Source organism: Macadamia integrifolia, unplaced genomic scaffold (genome assembly GCF_013358625.1).
Source record: "Macadamia integrifolia cultivar HAES 741 unplaced genomic scaffold, SCU_Mint_v3 scaffold530, whole genome shotgun sequence".
In the NCBI taxonomy this organism is placed as follows: Eukaryota; Viridiplantae; Streptophyta; class Magnoliopsida; order Proteales; family Proteaceae; genus Macadamia; species Macadamia integrifolia.
The window spans coordinates 140,236-159,225 of NW_024870474.1; the positions used below are offsets into that span (position 1 = coordinate 140,236).

General features: G+C 36.8%; 1 protein-coding gene across 2 annotated transcripts; it reads left to right on the forward strand.

The window, feature by feature from the left end:
* Nucleotides 1–10,174: 10,174 nt before the first annotated feature.
* On the forward strand, nt 10,175–12,973 carry LOC122069068 (enoyl-CoA delta isomerase 2, peroxisomal-like). Of its 2 annotated transcripts, none has more exons than XM_042633013.1 (2): nt 10,175–11,069; nt 11,515–12,973. In XM_042633013.1, the coding sequence occupies exon 1, from the start codon at nt 10,349–10,351 to the stop codon at nt 11,051–11,053; it is 705 nt and encodes a 234-aa protein (XP_042488947.1). In that variant the 5' UTR covers nt 10,175–10,348; the 3' UTR covers nt 11,054–11,069; nt 11,515–12,973. The 2 variants fall into 2 exon arrangements, with proteins under 2 accessions (XP_042488947.1, XP_042488948.1); XM_042633014.1 differs by having other exon boundaries at nt 11,528–12,973.
* The last annotated feature ends 6,017 nt before the right edge of the window (nt 12,974–18,990 follow it).

Sequence of the window (18,990 nt, forward strand, 5' to 3'; positions counted from 1 at the left end):
GTCTCAAATGATCAAGTGTACGATCGATCTCAACCAATGTTGATTCAGATCATTGGATCTAATCAAACAATGCTTGAAACATACGTGTTCAACATTGTAGTGGTCTACAATATAATTTGGCTTACCAAACCGGATTTAATTTGGTTCAATTCAGCCTATTTCAAATTAGGCTCATAAGCTTCAACCCATTACACTTAAATAAACATGGGCAACTTAAAACAAACCATTAAACACCCATAGGTTCAGCCCATTTAACCTTAAAAACAAAATAACTTAAAGGATGGGTCTTTGGATCTATAAGCTTACCCTTCATCACAGACCGACATCAAAGCTGACATTCAGAGAAGTTGTAAACGATCAAAGATGTTTATCTCGGAATGAAGACCATTCTCTTTGATTGAACCATAATAATCGATTTATTAGCCCACAATATTTATGTATAGAAAATGTTGGGCTTGAGCCCATTAGTGTTAAATTAAGTTTTTTTTTTTTTAAACAAACCATTCTTTTATAAAAGACCATGGGCTCAGCCCATTAGTCCCTTTCTAAATTTAACTTAGTTCCTATAATATAAAACATATGGGCTTAGCCCATTAGATTAATTTTAGTTTAAAAAAAAAAAAAACCAAAACAAAAACACATGGGCTTGGCCCAATTCAAGTTTAAGTTTTAAACAAAAAACAAAATTGACTTATATTGTTCAATATCAACTAGATCCGATCGGATGCCAATTCTAATGGATCCGGCAAAGCATAAATGTATATGGTAATAAAATATTTTATTAAAATAAGGGTGAATCTGTCAAATAAAATCTGATCCGATCCAAATTCGAAACCGGACATTTAAGCCAATGGCCCAACGCCTGATTCTTTATTTCACCTTAGCATGTTATATTTAACTTTAAGATTTTAAAAATAAGAAACAGATGAAATACCCTGCAACCCTAGTACCCATATGGGATTGTGGGTCAAATGGCACGGTGCCCTCTTTGCGTCCGAGAGGTACAGGGTTCGATACCCTGCACCCACAATACCCATATCAAGTGAGCTGTGATTATATGCATTCGGTGGACCTTGGGTTTCCACCATCATCTGATAACACAGCATGTATGAACAATGCCCTTAAATGAGCTCACTTTCTCCTTTTTTTCTTTTTTTGTTAAACAAACCGTAAAAGCAAGTACGGACCGTAAAAGCAACTTTGTCACTTTTTTTTTTTTTAAAAATAATTAAACCGTAAACCGTAAAAGCAACCAACTTTTATCACTTTTTTTTTTTAAATTTGTACGGTTCTTAACATTTAGTAATAATATATAATATATTATTTTTCTCGTTTCTCCAAAACAAAATGACTCGAGGAGAAGAAATTGATTTTTATTACTGATGGTACAGCCGATCGATTTTTCATGAACGAGGCTCTGATACCATTGAAAGAAAATAAATGCGGAACGATTCATGAAGATCGATAAGCATGTACGACAAACACTACAAAAACAAGTTTTAGGCATACCTGAATCTATGGCTGAAGAATAAATACTCCTCAATGCTTTCTTTTATGCTCCTCGTACAACACGATCAATGTTGGTCTGGTCTACCCTCTTTCCCTTTTGCTTTTGATGGTTAGCCTCACTTAATGGGTCAGTGATAACTATATATAGGGGTGAGGATAGGGACCAACCCTGCAATAAACTTAGGGTTTCCTCTCCATTAAGGAAACAATATCTTAGGTCCACACATAGTAATAAATATTTCATACCATTAAGGTGTGCTAATAGAATCCAATATCTCCATAGAGATCACTTACCAATAATATTGGATTCTTTCTGCTTATTCCATCTTTAGTTAACACCACTAAATCGGTTTTGGAAACAAATCTTTGACTATGCTAGCCCACCTAATAGGAAATCTTACATGAATTTGATTCCTTCTCATGCGCCAGGAAAAGAGGTAAGAAATCTGAAAAAACTACTCATCAACCCATCCACTCTGCCCAACTCCCTTCTCTGAAATCCTCCCTCGATTCACTGTCTCTCACTCTCCCTCCATCTTCTGTTAGAGAAGCGGTGCTCTGGCTTTCACGCATGAGATCTGCGAAACACCAAGAAACACCCTATGCCCACCAATCGTTTGTTATAATGCTCAGCCCCCCTTCGCCAGGATGCCATTCAGTTAATAGATCACTTTTTAATATTCTTTATGGCTCATCTTCTTTCTCGGCAAAATCTCAATGCATGCAGGTTTAATCTTGTGAGGGTCTGCAGTGCCCTCACACCAAGGGCTATGGTAATTCTAAGGATGAATAAATTACAGCTGACATTACTTCAGCCCATGGGACATCTATTTGAGCATACACACAAGAAGTTGAAAGTTCCCTTCAAAGCTTTTTATGTAGAATTCAGGGTTGTCATTCAACGAGCCATCTAGGTTTCTGTGAGATTTTATACTATGATCCAGGTGAAGAAGGATCAAGTGTAGGTTCTATAGCTACTTCAGCACTAAGCACCCTCACCATTAGTGTTCCAGATACTAAGCTAATCACAACAGCCAGAAATTCACAATCAGTTTGATGTGCTTAAAAAGGGCAGGGGGGGGGTGACCAGAAAATGCTTACCCTGCTGTAAGAGAAAGCTTGAGACAGCCTCTATATTCCCCTGGGTGGTCTATTCTAACTACTCTGCCAAAAGCCATTTCGCATTCTGTCAAAAACAGAATGCAAACAGGCCTTCCTAACCAATTAAGGTGGAGACATTAAGGGCTGCGAGTGATCCCCCTACAAAAATAAACCATAAAATTAGTCCTGAATTATCATGAAGTTTTGTCCTGTTTGCATTTATACAGGTTCTAACCTCATTGTATTATCATCATAAGCTTGTTATAATACAATCTGGTATTTAAGCCAAGGGGAAGGTAAAATTATATGCTCTTTGAATAATCATACATGGTATACAGTTTCCTTCCTATGATTGATGATGTTGTTATCCTAGGTGAAACAAGAGGAGGATATGCATGGGTAACAAAATGTGTGACCTGCTTGACTATTAGGAAAATAATATTTTGATGTTGGAGAAATGTTCCCGGTCTTTCCACTCTACCATGAACGGTTTGGAGACTCTAAACCCTCCTACTTTGTTCCTTTCGGTAGAATCGTCTCTGCTTCCTGTACTGATCTGGTGGAGGTCGTTCTTCTATCTCTGAAGTACTCTAAAACTCTCTCTCTCTCTCTCTCTCTCTCTCTCTCTCTCTCTCTCTCTCTCTCTCTCTCTCTCTCTCTCTCTCTCTCTCATGTGCTCTAAAACCCAACCCTCTCTCAGTAATCGTGCAAGAAAATAAATCCTTCAATGCACTAGAGCACGAAGCAGAAGTTTCCAAAGTGTGAGAGATCATCAATAGGAATGAAACCATGCTTATCCAGCATGATGAGAATGTCGAGCAAGACCACGCCCAAGACGCCGTCGCTATTTTCTTCCCCAAGGTCAGACTATATGTTGTTATTTCTAAATTTTAAGTTCCATGAAATATTTGCTTAAAATCTTCTCTATTTTTGATAGATTTTGTTCTTTGATTTTGTTGGCAGACTGCCCAGACTTCAGCTGAAGAGGGTGTCCCTGTGGGGCTTGCCTGGGATTCTTGCGAGTTTATGTGCACATCTCTACGAAAGCGTTTTCTATGGAAAATAATCTTCTGCTTTTCTCATCCCTGTGTTTTCCTTGTTTTGCTACCTGCAGAACACGATACGTGGACAACTTTAAGACCAACGCACCGGATGTAATAATCCTCACCCAACCTTGACCGTTGATCTTAAAGTTGTCCACGTGTCGTGTTCTGCAGATAGCAAAACAAGAAAAAACAAGGTTGAGAAAAATAGAGGATTTTGATCCGTTTTCTACTTCCATAGGTGCGTCTAGATTCAGACGCCGCTTTGCAGTCTAAGCCAAATCTCAGTGTTAGAAGTAGTGTCGATCCCCATCGGTAGTTGGCGAATCTACAATGTGTATAGCAAGGATTAAAGTATCGGTATCGGTCGCCATATCGATCGGCCAAAATTACGATACGTATCGGAGGGTATCGTATCGTATCGGAGATACACTAAGATACGCTAAAGATACACACATAAATGGATAGGAAACATTTTTTTAAACACTTTTGCATAAAGAATTTGTTAAAAAAAGCTATTGATAACATGTATTATGCATAAACACTAAATTGAGGGTATCGTACTAAGAATTCAAGGTCTATAGTTGTCTCATAAATGTAAAATCCTTGTTCCCAACCTTGATTTCCACTTTAGTTAGAGAGAAATATGGCTGACAGCAACTTTGGAACAAAAACCCTTCAAAAAATCGTTTTTTTTTTCTGAAAAATTACTCATATTGGCCATTATATGACCGTAGCGCCGATACGTATCGATACTCACTGATACGTACCGATATATATATATATATCGATACTCACCGATACGTGCTGATATATATCGATATGTACCGATCGATACATACTGATAGTCGATACTCACCGATACGTACCAATACATACCGAAACGTACATTTTACCTCAATTTTATATTTTTCATAGAGTCGTATCGAGGCATGTCGTATCGTATCGATGTGTATTGATGCATATCGGTATGTATTGTAGGATATATATCGATACGAAATGATTTAAAAAATTCAATATATCGTATCGGTGTGTATCGTATCGACCGACTAAATTTAAGATACGTATCAAAGGGTATCGTATCGGTATCTGAGATACTTAAAACCATGGTGTATAGGTATTTGAGATTCCCCAAGTTATTTCTTCTTTTTGTAATCAAGAAAGAACTATTTATAATTAGTGAGCATTTGACTGAAAAGTGTTTGTTCAACGAGGCTTTTTAACAGACTATAAATAGCATATTTAGGAGCATCTTTTATGGTAGTTTATCTCCCAGTAGCATTCATTGAGGATTGGCTACGTCGTTCATTGAGAGAGAAAGTGCTCTTCAAAGGTAGCAAAAATCTAGAAACTGTTGATAAGTCATTTGCTAATGTTGATTTAGCTGTAAAATTCCATAGGATGCAAATCTTTGAAATGGAAATCCAAAGAAAAGACAACAAAGCAGAGCTCTCTGTATAGGAAGAGGGAAAGTCTTTAGTTTCTAAACACAAAAAGGATGTGAACATGCTAAAACAAGACAAAGTGTTTACCACAAGGAAAGTTCCTATATTTGGATTTTATATTGCGCCTATATGGTTTATAATGGAGGTGAGATCCTGCTTTTGTTGCTGCTAATTTTCCGTTGATTCTTGGATGAGCTTGACAAGCCATAGTTGCTTATTCGGTTGATAGCAACAAGCATAGGCATTACATTCCTTCCTTGTGTCAAGGCTCTACACCTCACGACTTTGGAGTTGTTTGTGTTGCCTTCTATTAGATCTTGCCCTTTTGAATTTCTTGAGTACTTGATAGCTTCATGGTTACTTGTAAATTCCAAACTATACTTTACTGGTCTTTAGCTCAATTGGTAGAGCACTTGGAACATGAACATGTTTAAAAATGTTCCAAGGGGATGGTCGTTCAAATCTACCAAGATCCTTTTTAACTTGGTGTTTATAGCATAGTAAGCTATAGCAATCATCTACATGAAACAATGTCGTTCTTAATGTATACAACAATGGACAAAGCCTGATACCTAAATCAAATTGATTGTATGATGTTCTTTAGTATACAAAATGGGGTTTTCTGATAATTTTTTTTTTTTTTTACTGGAATACCTCAGCTACACTGCACATCTTATTTGATCTAGCCTGCCATCCACTTTGTTCAACAATATGATTTAACTTTGAATTCATGTGCACTTAACACATACAAGGTATTTAGTCGAAACCACCAAACATCTTTGAAACCCTCCTCCCAAAGTCATAGATAATGCTGTCAAACTAAGCATCATTGCTTTTGAATTTTTATACATCATGTACATTGCCACACTATTATAGTGATAGGTGTAGTTCCACTCTTGCCCCTTTTTTTTTTTTAATTGAATTCAATTAAATTTGAATTGTTTTCGTTTCAATCTTGGTTTGCACTTTAACTAAGCTCAAACTTTATCTAATGCAAATGATGGAGACGTCAAGGTGTACAGACGCAAGAAGAAGAAGAAATAGCCATCTTTGTGGTTGGAAGAATAGAAAGAAGAAGAAGAAAAAGGAGGAAGAAAATGAGGCTCAATCCAGCCTTCCCAGCGTTGGATCAAGTCCCTCTCTCTCTTTCCAGATCTCAGCAAATCTTGTGGTCCCCATTAGTTGTTAGTTTAGTGGTTTATTTTTAGAATATTCTTTTCCTTGTTAGTCTTTTAATTAATTAAGAAACTACTTTACTAGTTGTTAGTTTTTAGGAAGTCTTTATTTTACTTTCCAATTGACCTTTTTATTTTTAATAACTAAGTTTATCATTTATGTAGTGGCCTAGGCCAGATGGAATCAATGAAAATTATTGAAAGCAGCCTTTGAGCAAACCTCCCCACCCCTCTCACGATTCTCTCCCTCTCGTTAATCCCTCTCTTTTCCCCTCTCTTTCTTGCCTCCTTTCTTTTTCTCAGTTTCTACACCTCTCCCTCTTTCTCTTGGCTGTCTCAATATTGCAACCTCTCTATTTTTCTTTTTCTAGTATTATTGTTGAAGACAAGTGCTTCTCCCTCAAGCAGCCAAGGATCGATCAAAGTACCATTGTTTTCCTGCACTACTGTTAGGGATACTGCTGCCTCTTCTTCAAGCAATCGAAGACTAGTTGCTGCACTTTATTCTCTGTTCTATTGTCAATAAAGGCTGCCCTCCCTTGAAGCAAACAAGAGCTGCAATAATTCTGGATGGTTTTCTTCTACAACACTCAATCTGGGCAGCAATCCTCAATCTCGATAGACCTCCATTTCTTCTTCTCTTCTCTGTTTGGACAGTAGACAGGTAAGTAATTAAACTAAACCCTCACCCCCATTATTCCCCTGTTATATGTTTGCAGCCCATTATCATTGAAACCAGCACTTGCCCCTTCGTGTATACCTGTTTTAGCTATTGTTTTAAGACATTTCTTCACTATTATATCTCCAAAATCCTTGTTGATTTTTTATTTTAGTTGGTTGCTAGAGGACATTGATTGTTTGCATATCTTGTTTAGTGTCTAGATTGATTTGTGCTGAATCTAACATTCGCATGACGTTTGTTCCCTTCCCCATGTCCCCACTTGAAGCTTTAGTAAGTTATTATGTGTTTTTCCGCTTCGATTGATATTGCTCCTAGCTACATGTTGATTTATCTTTATTTATTGTATGTTGAATCTTGTTTTGTTAAGCATATCTAAATCCCAACCTAATCCCAAGGCCCCCTTAAGTTTGTCTTACCTTAATTGAGTCACTCTTGTAGGGACCTTAGTCTTCTAGGAAATCCCCTACATCAGCAAATCTCATATATTTAATTGCACGTTCACTTTTTGTCCACACACACACACACTAAAAAATATGTTTGGCCACATGGGAAAATAAACCTTCTTATTGAAGGCTTTCATCTTGGACTCTTTTTGACATACTATTGCTCAATAAATACCAACTAATGATCTTGGATACTGGTAGATGTTGGTTTGGGTTTAAGTAGTAGGTTTGTAGGATTTTTTTTTTTTCTTAAACCGTTTCAAGATTAGGAATATTATCACCTAACACTACGTCACATGCATTTACTTGATCATTTCCTTATGAGTCTCATATTTGGCTTTCTCTTTCTTTGATCATGGATTTTATAATTTAAATATGGGTCTTTAACTCAACTAATAGACTGCTTGAGGTGTAGGAAATGGTTCCATACCTTGAGAGAATGATGGTTTGAATCCAGAAAGTCCCTTAACTATATTTTCATTTTAACCTTAATAGTAATGTCATGGGAATTTTTTGGGTTTTAAATAGGAAAAACATAACAATATTTTAAATGGATTCTATATGAGGGGAAGTGGTTGAATTTTTCAAATTCTATAGGAAGGGAAGGGGTTGACAAAGTTTAGTCGAAATAATATTAAGTTTGAGTTTAGTATCCCATGTAAATGGTAACTAATTGAGAGAGAAAGAGGGTGATCCCTCTCTAGAAACTAATTGCTTCATTGGATATCACATATGATTGAAATACACTTCATTTGATATAGACATTTTAGTCCCTCTTTCGTTCTAACGGCCACATATGCATTTGCACGCGCGCATTTGTCCTCATTGTATTATTCAATGTGATCTCTTTCACATTGTATTATCATAAGCATCTTTGCAAGCGCATATATTTGAGGGGTAGTCAATTGTGTTAAAAGTATTAAGTTACTACGCCACAAGTGTTGGCAAGGAAGAAACCTTTGTCCTGCATCCATCGTTGTCAAAACACCGAGGCAAACCACGATAGTTACCAGCAATCATCATGCCTAGGCCATGTCCTGAGAAGGCCTATGTTATATTCCACTAAAAATGTAATGTAACGGTATACCTAATGTAGGGTGAAAGAAATTAGCCAATTTCCAATCAACTACAAATAAGCCGAGCCACTGGAAACCCTTTGGAAAAACTAGAACATCTCAAAATTCCTATGTCGCTTTGTCCCATCTCAATCTTTCAATAATTAGAATCATATTGGGAAAATTTGGAACTTAGTCCTTGAAAATCTGTCTCTGTTCCTATCATTCCAAATATATCCTAATACCATAGAGGATCCATATCCACAAAGCACATGTATTTGGGAATAAATTCAACTTGGGCCGGTTTCAAAAAATCATTTTTTAACTCTAGGGAGGAATACATTTTATGTCAAACATGCCCACAAAGTACCTCCACATAAATCCAATAAATTCAGGGTGATTGGTGGTTTGTAATCTCGAAGTGATGCTACTTCTCTTCATTCAGTATTGCAGATGGACTGTGGCATCATTTCGTTGGCTGTCCCTTTCTTCAGAAGTGAAAAGTTTGGTTCTTCTATCAAGTTCTGTTTCTAGGATATTTTTGAGGCTTGTAAGGGAAGACCTATACAAGTTCCTGTCCTTCTCATTTTATTAGTCATAGATTTAGCCCTTCCAGAGTAATTCACTCAGGCATCCTACCAAAGATTAAGTTCAAAGAGTTATTCTCAGATCAGATGCTCTCGGATGTTTGTCCAGAATGACAAGGCTATTTTAAGTCAATCTAAAGTTTAGAAATGTGAACAAAGAACATGAACTGACTCTAAACGTCAATACAGAAATTGAAGAAGCTGATGCTCATTTAAATGTAGAAAAGTCAAGATATAATTTCGTCAAAATCAATGAATGGAAATGAAACATAGATATGAGCAATGAATTATTAGGTAAGTAGTTATGTTTTCTTTCTTTAACAAGAAAAATGATATCTATCCCAAAACAATTATTATTTTTTATAAAAAAAAATCATGGACCTTATTAAAGAATTTTAAATTTCAAAGTTGTGTAACAAACTTAAGAGACTTACGTACTCTATTTTAAATAATCTCTTTTTATCTCTATAAATTTAACTGGTTACATTCTCTCTCTCTCTATTCTTGATTTCCAAAAAAAACCCATTAAAGTGTTAAAACTGAACTGGGCTATCCGTATTCATTTGTGGAAGTATCAATCGGTTCTATAATACCAACCCACCTATTCACTTTCTTCCTTCTTCTATCTCGATTAAATGACCAAATACACATCTGAAAAGACCCAAATCCAGAGAGAACCCAATTCTAATAATCTCAATCAGTTATTGTATTTTTTGAAAAAAAACAACCAAAATAGATGGAAATTGGAGAAGATGAGCTCTGATAAAAAATGAACATCATTATCTTAAGCTTTCTATACTTTAATTTATATAATTATCAATATTTTAAGATAGGCAACCCACAAATCTTCGGAAGGTTCATTGGAGACGAGCCAAATCCTAATAGAATCATTCTTTTTGTTCATTGTTTGACCATAGTTTTCATACAAAGACTCATCATCATCTTCGTTAAATCATTACTTAAACCTTAATTTCGAATCATTATCCTACTTTTCTTGATTAGAAGGGAAGAAGTTGAAACGATTATGTCTAAGTGAGATTGTCTCTCACACCCATGATGTAACCATCAGAGCAAGTTATAGATAAGAATGATCGAATTTCTCCACCCTAAAAGTTTGGAATCAGTTACAATATAGTAAAAATAATTAACGATTTATATTAATTCTTAATAAATGAATGATTTATATTAAAGGAAAGTGAAAACAAGGTTGCAATACATACGTACTGCAACCATTCGCCCATTATTAAATGAGTCATATCCACTTCCTGAAACGAAAGAGTGTACGAAGATCAGAAGACGACGAAGACGATGTGCACGTTAGAGAAGCGCGGTAACATCTTCGTCCTAACCCTCATCGGCGAAGATGAGCACCGCTTAAACCCCAAACTCATCAAGCAGATCCTTTCGGCTCTCCGCCAAGTCCGCGCGGAATCAACCCGCGGCACCGCACTGGTCACCAAAAGCGAGGGCAAGTTCTTCTCCAACGGCTTCGATCTGGCATGGGCTGCAGCCGCCGGCAACGAATCCGCCTCCCGCATGGTCGATCTCTTCCAACAACTCGTTGCGGAACTGATTTCTTTTCCATTGCCGACCATAGCCGCCGTGATCGGCCACGCCGCCGCCGCCGGGTTCATACTGGCTCTGAGCCACGACTACGTGCTGATGAGGAGAGACAGGGGAGTGATCTACATGAGCGAGCTCGATATTGGACTCACCTTCGCTGATTACTTCATGGCGTTGATGAGGTCGAAGATCAATTCGCCGATCGCCCGACGAAAAGTGGCTTTGGCAGCTGCGAAGGTGAAGGCGGACGAGGCGGTGAAGATGGGGATGATCGATTCGGCGCACGATAGCGCGGAGGAGACGGTGGAGGCTGCGGTGCGCCTGGCGGAGCAGTTGATCGGGAGGAATTGGGATGGGGAGGTGTACGCCGATATAAGGAAGTCTTCGTTTCCGGAGTTGTGTGAGGTTTTAGGATTGATCGATAAAGCCAAAGCTTCCTCGAAGCTCTGAAATTTACTCTCATGAGGTAGAGAATCAAATAATTTCGCATTCCGTTTATCAATTATCACTTCGTAATGTCTTTACTCTGATCTATTAGAAAGGGGGTTGAAAGGTTACTGTTTCTAATTTTCCTTTTGAGATTTATCTCGGGGATGGCGAGTGGAGTGGGTTGAAATCGTCTGCAATTCCGATCTCGTACAATTCCGTGCAATACCACCTTCGCGGTGACACGTGTATTGATACCAATACAATGGTCCAGATCTGATACAACTAATAAAACATTAAATCAGTGAAGAGACATTTAAATCAGATCTAGACCATTGTATTGGTATCAATACACGTGTCACCGCCTGAAGGTGGTATTTCACGGAATTGTACGAGATCGGAATTGCAGACGATTTTTTTCTGAGTGAAGATGGTGGGACCTGTGATTACAATTTACAGATTACTATTTTCTCTCTGTGTGTCAATTACTCGGAGCAGAGGTGATCGGATCGAGGCAAGCGGCGCCGTCATCATAACAGTTTTCTTTGGGAATTTGTGATAAAACCGTGATAAGGACATTCACTTTGGCTCGATTCTTCTTCCAGTTCTTCAATAATGGTAAATTGGTAATGGATCTGTTAAGGGTGTTTGGTTCGGTAAATCAAATGGTGTATGCATCGGATTTTAATGTCTATCTTTTGATAGACATTCTTCTGAATTATGTTTCTTTTTGAAAAATTGTTTAGTTGTCTTACGGTTAGTACATGTTTCTCGCGGGTTGAGATATTGGCTTTCTTAGAGAACGTCTTTTCTCATTCTCCTTTTATACTAGGTGGTAAAAATGTTACTCAAATCTAAGTCTAAGTGTTGAGGTAAACTCAGATTTGGAACACATCCTTTGTAATATGATCATTCATGGGAAGTAGGATGCTCGCTTATGAGGGTCATCCTAGTGGAACCAAACAACTCCAAAAATTAGGAATTATCATTCTAAAGAATGTCATCCCAAAGATTTACTGAACCAAACACCACTTTATGTATTGAGCAAAAGATGCCACATAGGCATGCCCCTATTATTAGTCATAAGTAATTGTAGGTTTTAATTATCATGCCGTGTTTTAGTGAAGGTAGAAAATTATTTTAATTGATACAGTAACAATAGTGTTGTTTCCACCAAAATATATATATATATATATATATATATTTCATCATCTTTATTATTTTTTTAAATTTATTTTCTCCTTCTCTTTCACACACGTAACAAATGGCATCAAAGTTAGGAATGAGAGAAAGGGTGGAGAACTTGGAAAGCATTGTTTGTTTACTTCAGTTGAGGCAACAGGAAATCATGAGGAAACTTATCAATATCATGGAAAAGCTTACCATGATGGCTGAGAAAACCGAAGGCAAGGGAGAAGAACAAGAGTAAGAAGAAGAAGATGAAGAAAAAGATGATGAAGAAAAAGAAAAAGATCATGAAAAAGAAAAAATGAAAAAAGAGAAAAAGGTGAAGGTATCATACATCACTTCCTTCAAGGAAATGCTCGTCTCTACAAGTCCTGACATGTCAATTCAAATTTTTTCTATCAAAATATAGGATCCAGGAGGACAATTATTGTTTTTATTTCTTTCAATTTATTTGTCCTTGAGGACAATGACATTTTTAAGGGGGATAGAATGTTATGTACTGAGCAAAAGATGCCACATAGGCATGCGGCAATCTCTCTCGGGTAGTTATCTTATTATTAGTCCTAAGTAATTGTAGGTTTTAATTATCATGTAGTGTTTAGTGGAGGTATGAAGTTATTTTAATTAATACAGTAATAATTGGTCATCATTGGAAGGGAAGTTATGTAATCATGGATGAGAATGGAAGTTATGTAACTGTGGATGTATGTTATAAATTAGTAGAAGTTTAATAGAAAAAAAGACTTTTGAACCAAACCAAACTCTATGAGTTAAGGTAGGTTTCCTTATCAAAGCCAGATGTCAAGCTTCATTTGTAAAGCCATCACTTTTTCCTTAATTTCTCTCTTGATCCCTATTTTCTCTCCAATTTCATCATCTTTATTATTATTATTTTTTTCTCCCTCCCTTCCAGCACGATCCTTCAAATGCAAGTATGAAACTACTACCTCGAGTGTTCCAAGAGAATTGTTGGATTATGCAAATTGAAACCTTGTATTCGACCTCTCCAAAACATAATTACACCGTAAAATTTGGATTTTTAAGATCTGATAGGGTTGAAATTACAATTCTAAAACCAAACTGTTTCCATCTTTTCTAAATGTTTTCTTTTATTTTTCTTCATAGAAGGTTAATTTTGTTGGAGAAATTAATTCGAAGGATTGTTCCTCACGGTGATTAGAAATTTAGAACATGCACAAAAGCATTGAGAGTAGGTGAACATTGTACCAGATGTGGAGCTCTCTCAAAAATGATAGATCATGTGATTCCTCATTGCCCCATTGCTCGTGCCTCTTGGTTCAGCCTCCCACAGACTCTGACTTCTCAATTCTAGACTAGATGGGATAATGAGTAGTTAGCGAAAATTCAAGCTTGTGCGCTTTCATGGCCTGGTTAATATCGTTGGTGAGAAGCGATTTCATAATTGTGAGGAGGGACTGGTCTCCTGTAGATGTGATTGCCTCATCAAGAGTTTTTTTAGGCCCAAGCACATGGACATCATCCCCTCATCCACCCATTCTAATCAACAAGCCTTGGATGCGGGTAAAGAAGGATAGGATGTGTAGAATAGGTCTGATTAACCGAGATAGTTATGGGACCCCATTCTGGCTAAGTACATGAAGAGTGCTTGTGCCATTAATCAAGCGGGAGAGGCCATTGTAGTGAATCCAGTGCGCTAGTTGCAGCCTATGCTTGTAGAGTAGGCATCAGGTTTGTGGTCTAGGGATCAACTCCTATCACATGTATTCCCCCATTCCCATCCCTTACCCCACCTCCTCCCCCCACCATTTTCCTATCATCCCCCCTCCCCTCTTGTGTGTATGAGTAAAGTCCCCTTGGGCAGTTTCTATAGGATGTAAATAACAAAAAAGAAAAAAAGAGGGAGGCCATTGTAATTTGAGATGGGATGTTATTTGACATCTAGCATCATAGTTTCTTACATGTAATTTTTCTTTTATTCTTAGAAAATTTAACTTTATGGCTGATTTCTTAGCTAGGAAGGCCTTATCATTACTACAGATGATGATCTGGTCCAATTGCACTCTATGACTGAAGGAACCATCTGGCCCTTGACATATGCATACTTCTGGCTTTCTCAATAGATCTCCATTTACTAAAAAAAAAAAATAGATACTAAGAAGTAAGAACCATATTCCTTCGGATCGAGCTCCTCTACAGGGAGAAATCTGGCGAAGAACTCTACAGAGAACACGTGTCACGATCCCAAAGTCTTTCTCTTCATTTTATGCAATCTCCTACTTAGAATAACAACACCCATCATAGCGACAACGATGGACAAAGTGAATGATGTTTTTCCTATTAATAACAACAGATAGGATCTTGCCATACAATCATTGAATCAAAAAATTAAACTATTGATTCCATCAACTGTGAAGAATTTTCCGCCATTATATTCTTCCTGTATCTTTATTCCTGCAATCCCGATCACGAACACAATGGATCTTCTAGGTTTCTCCCACTAGCTTCCTTAATGCTCTCTTGGTGATGGAACCAATAATGAGATTAACGTTAAGGTAGGAGGAGGACCTAGAGTCCTATTATGTAAAGTTTTGCACCCTCCCATTAAGGTGTGCAAATAAGGTAGGACTCTATTCCCTAATTTGACGAGGAGTGGGTTTCCTATTTGGAATCCAATTTTATGAGATTAGTATCGGTTAATAACCTAATTGGTATATGGGACAATAATAGAGAATATTCTTACAATCTCCCACTTGAACCATATGACCACATAATCATAATCTCAAATATAATTTGGATTCTAACATTATACTGCAGTATTTGAAAGTAAACCCATCAACTTTATGTCATCACAATCATAATACCATATTTGAACAAAACTACTAATATGGATCATGGCGGTTATACATCATATAACGACATACTCCCTTCCATAGTCACAACACTAATAACTTCATCCAAACAGGTGCAAAAGTAGGGAATAGACTAGAAAAGTCTATAACTAAATGGTCTAACATAATATCTCACATATATTAAATAAAATGTGTACACACGATAATAAAGTGAGAAATATTCAGAAACAACAAATATCATGATTATTTAAATAAATAAGTAAAAATGTCTAACATAATATGACCATTACATCAAACTTTACATAAACCCATGTCCATTACAAGATCTGTAAAATGTTTAGGCGCTAATGCCTTGGTCATAGGATCAGCAATCATTAGACTTGTCTTGATGTGTGTAATAGACATTTCTTATTTCTAAACTGCTTCCTTCACAAAATTGTATTTTACTCCAATATGCTTCGCTCTACTTGAATGCTTATCATTCTTGGAGTAATATACGGCAGCAACATTGTCACAATACATTTTAACGGCTTCGAAATGGTGTCGACAACCCGAAGTCCTGAGATGAAGTTCCGTAACCAAATTGCCATAGATGTGGCCTCAAAGCATGCCACAAACTTTGCTTCCATAGTAGAAGTAGAGACACAAGTCTGTTTCTTGGACTTCCAAGAAATCGCCCCATCAGCAAGTAGAAAGATGTATCCTGATGTAGATTTTCTACTGTCGAGGCATCTTGCATAATCAGAGTCTGAATATCTGATCACTTCTAACCGATCAGATGCTCTATAAGTAAGCATGTACTCCTTAGTCCCTTTTAAATACCTCATCACCTTCTTTGCTGCATCCCAATGATCCATGCCAGGATTACTCACATATCTGCCTAACATACCGACGATAAAACTGATGTCTGGATGGGTATAAGTCATTGCATACATAAGACTCCCTACTGCAGAAGAATATGGAATATCCTTCATTTTTGCTCTTTCCAGATCATTCTTTGGGCATTGATTTAGACTGAACTTATCTCCTTTGATAATGGGGGAAACACTTGATTTGCAATTCATCATACCATATATTTCCAAAACTTTGTTAATATAGGTTTTCTGTGATAGCCCAAGTATCCAACGAGATCTATCACGAAATATCTCAATACCGATAACGAAAGAAGCTAAACCCATATCTTTCATTTCAAAGTTCTTAGAAAGAAAGGTCTTTGTATCACTCAACAAACCAAAATCATTACTAGTAAGTAAAATATCATCCACAAATAAGACCAGAAATATGAACTTACTCCCACTAAGTTTCAGATATATATACCTATCAAAGGTGTTCTCAACAAATCCGAAAGAAACAATGATATGGTTAAATTTAATATACCACTATCTGGAAGCTTGTTTAAGTCCATATATGGATTTCTTAAGTTTGCACACTAGATTTTCTTTTCCTTGATCACTAAATCCCTCAGATTGGTTTATGTAAACTTCCTCATCTAAATCCCCATTCAAGAATGCAGTTTTCACATCCATTTGGTGAAGCTCTAGATCATAATGAGCTACTAATGCCAATATGATTCTCAGAGAATCCTTATTAGAGATAGGAGAGAAGGTTGCATGGTAATCAATGCCTTCTTTCTAAGTGAATCCCTTTGCAACTAGTCTAGCTTTATGTCTCTCAATATTACCATTCGAGTCGCGTTTGGTTTTAAATACCCATTTACAACCAATCGCCTTAAAGCCCGTTGGTAATTGAACGAGAGCCCAGACATCATTGTCACTCATGGACTTTATCTCATCTTTCATGGCATCTACCCATTTAAGAGAATCATTATCGTTTATGGCCTGTGAAAAGGTTAATGGGTCATTCTTGATTCCAATATCAAACTCTGATTCTTGGAGATATACTATATAGTCATCAGGAATAGCAGACCTTCGAATCCTCTGAGGTCTTCCTTGAATTTTCAGTTGAGAAACATTCATAGTATTATCAGTGGTAACTACATTATGGAGTGATACATCTTCAATAGTTTGTTGTTTTATAGGATCATTTTCAATAGTTACCTGTGGGACGACATCATCATGATGAATATGCACATCTTCTATAGTTTGTTGTTCTACTAGATCATTATAAACAGTCACCCGTGGAACAACAACGTTATCACGATGTACAAAAGTTGGTAAAGAAATTTGATGTTCTTCAAATACCACATTACGTGGTTTCTCACTCTCACTAATGTTACCATCCTCTAAGAATCTAGCAGTTCGAGTTTTCACAATTCTGGTACTATGTGCTGGTGCATAAAACATGTAACCCTTTGACCACTGACAATAACCAATAAAGTAACAACTTATGATTTTAGGGTCAAGTTTTTTTTCATGTGAATTATACAATCTAGCTTCAGCAGGACAGCCCCATACATGTAAATGCCCTAAACTAGGTTTCCTTCTATTCCATTACTCGGAAGGAGTTTTAGGAACTGACTTACTAGGAACCCGGTTCAAGACATACACAGTTGTTTTTAATGCTTCGCTCCACAAGAATTCAGGCAATGAGGAGTTACTCATCATGCTACGTACCATATCTGTGATAGTACGATTGCGTCTTTCTGCAACCCCATTTTGTTCAGGTGTACCAGGAGTTGTGTATTCGGGGGTTATACCCTTCAACTTAAGAAATAGGGCAAATGGTCCTTCATTTTGCCCTACATCAGTATGTCTACCATAATATTCATCCCCTCTATCAAATCTCACAGTTTAAATATTTCTGTCTAACTTATTTTTGACTTCAGCACAGAACACTTCAAAAGCATTTAAAGCATCAGATTTTTCTTTTAATAAGTAGACATAACAATATCGTGAGTAATCATCAATAAAGGTGATGAAATATTTTTTCACCAGTTATACAAGAATCAAAATGGCCACCAATGTCAATGTGTATCAATTCCAAAAGTGAATTGGTCCTTTTGGCAGTAACTTTATTTGTCTTAGATTGCTTACCTTTGATGCAATCTATACAAGTGGTGAAATCAGTGAAGTCTAGATTTGACAATATTTGATGCTTCACTAACCTCTCAATTCTAGGTCTAGAAATATGACATAAACGTCTATGCCATAGGGATGAGGAATCATCATTGTTGGATTTACATTTTGATCCAACATTCACATGCANATGAAATATTTTTCACCAGTTATATAAGGATCAAAATGGCCACAAATGTCAGTGTGTATCAATTCCAGAAGTGAATTGGTCCTTTTGGCAGTAACTTTATTTGTCTTAGATTGCTTACCTTTGATGCAATCTATACAAGTGGTGAAATCAGTGAAGTTTAGATTTGTCAATATTTGATGCTTCACTAACCTCTCCATTCTAGGTCTAGAAATATGACCTAAACGTCTATGCCATAGGGATGAGGAATCATCATTGTTGGATTTACGCTTTGATCCAACATTCACATGCAGTGCAAGAATGGATTTAGAAAAATTAGAATCTAAATAAGACTATCACATAAATATCCAGTGCAAACTAGATTGGTGTCTTTTAAAACGTTTACAACCTTATCACCAAAATTAAACTTAAAACCTTCACAATCAAGTCTCGATAATGAAACTAAATTTCTAGTAATAGAAGGAACATAAAGAGTATCCATAAGGTCCAACTGGAATCCGGTGTCCAAAATGAGTCTATAAGTGCCGATGGATCGAACTTCAGACTCTTGCCGGTTTCCCATGTATACGACGCTCTCACTTTGATTTGGTTTCCGAGTTGTAAAAAAGCCCTGTATAGAATTAGAAATATGAACAGTTGCTCCTGAATCAATCCACCAAGTATTACAAGGAACATCAACAAGATTGGTTTGAAAACATACTAGGATAGAATCATTACCCTTCTTTTCGAACCAAGTCTTGCATTTCTGACAGTCTTTCTGAAGGTGTCCTACTTTCTTAC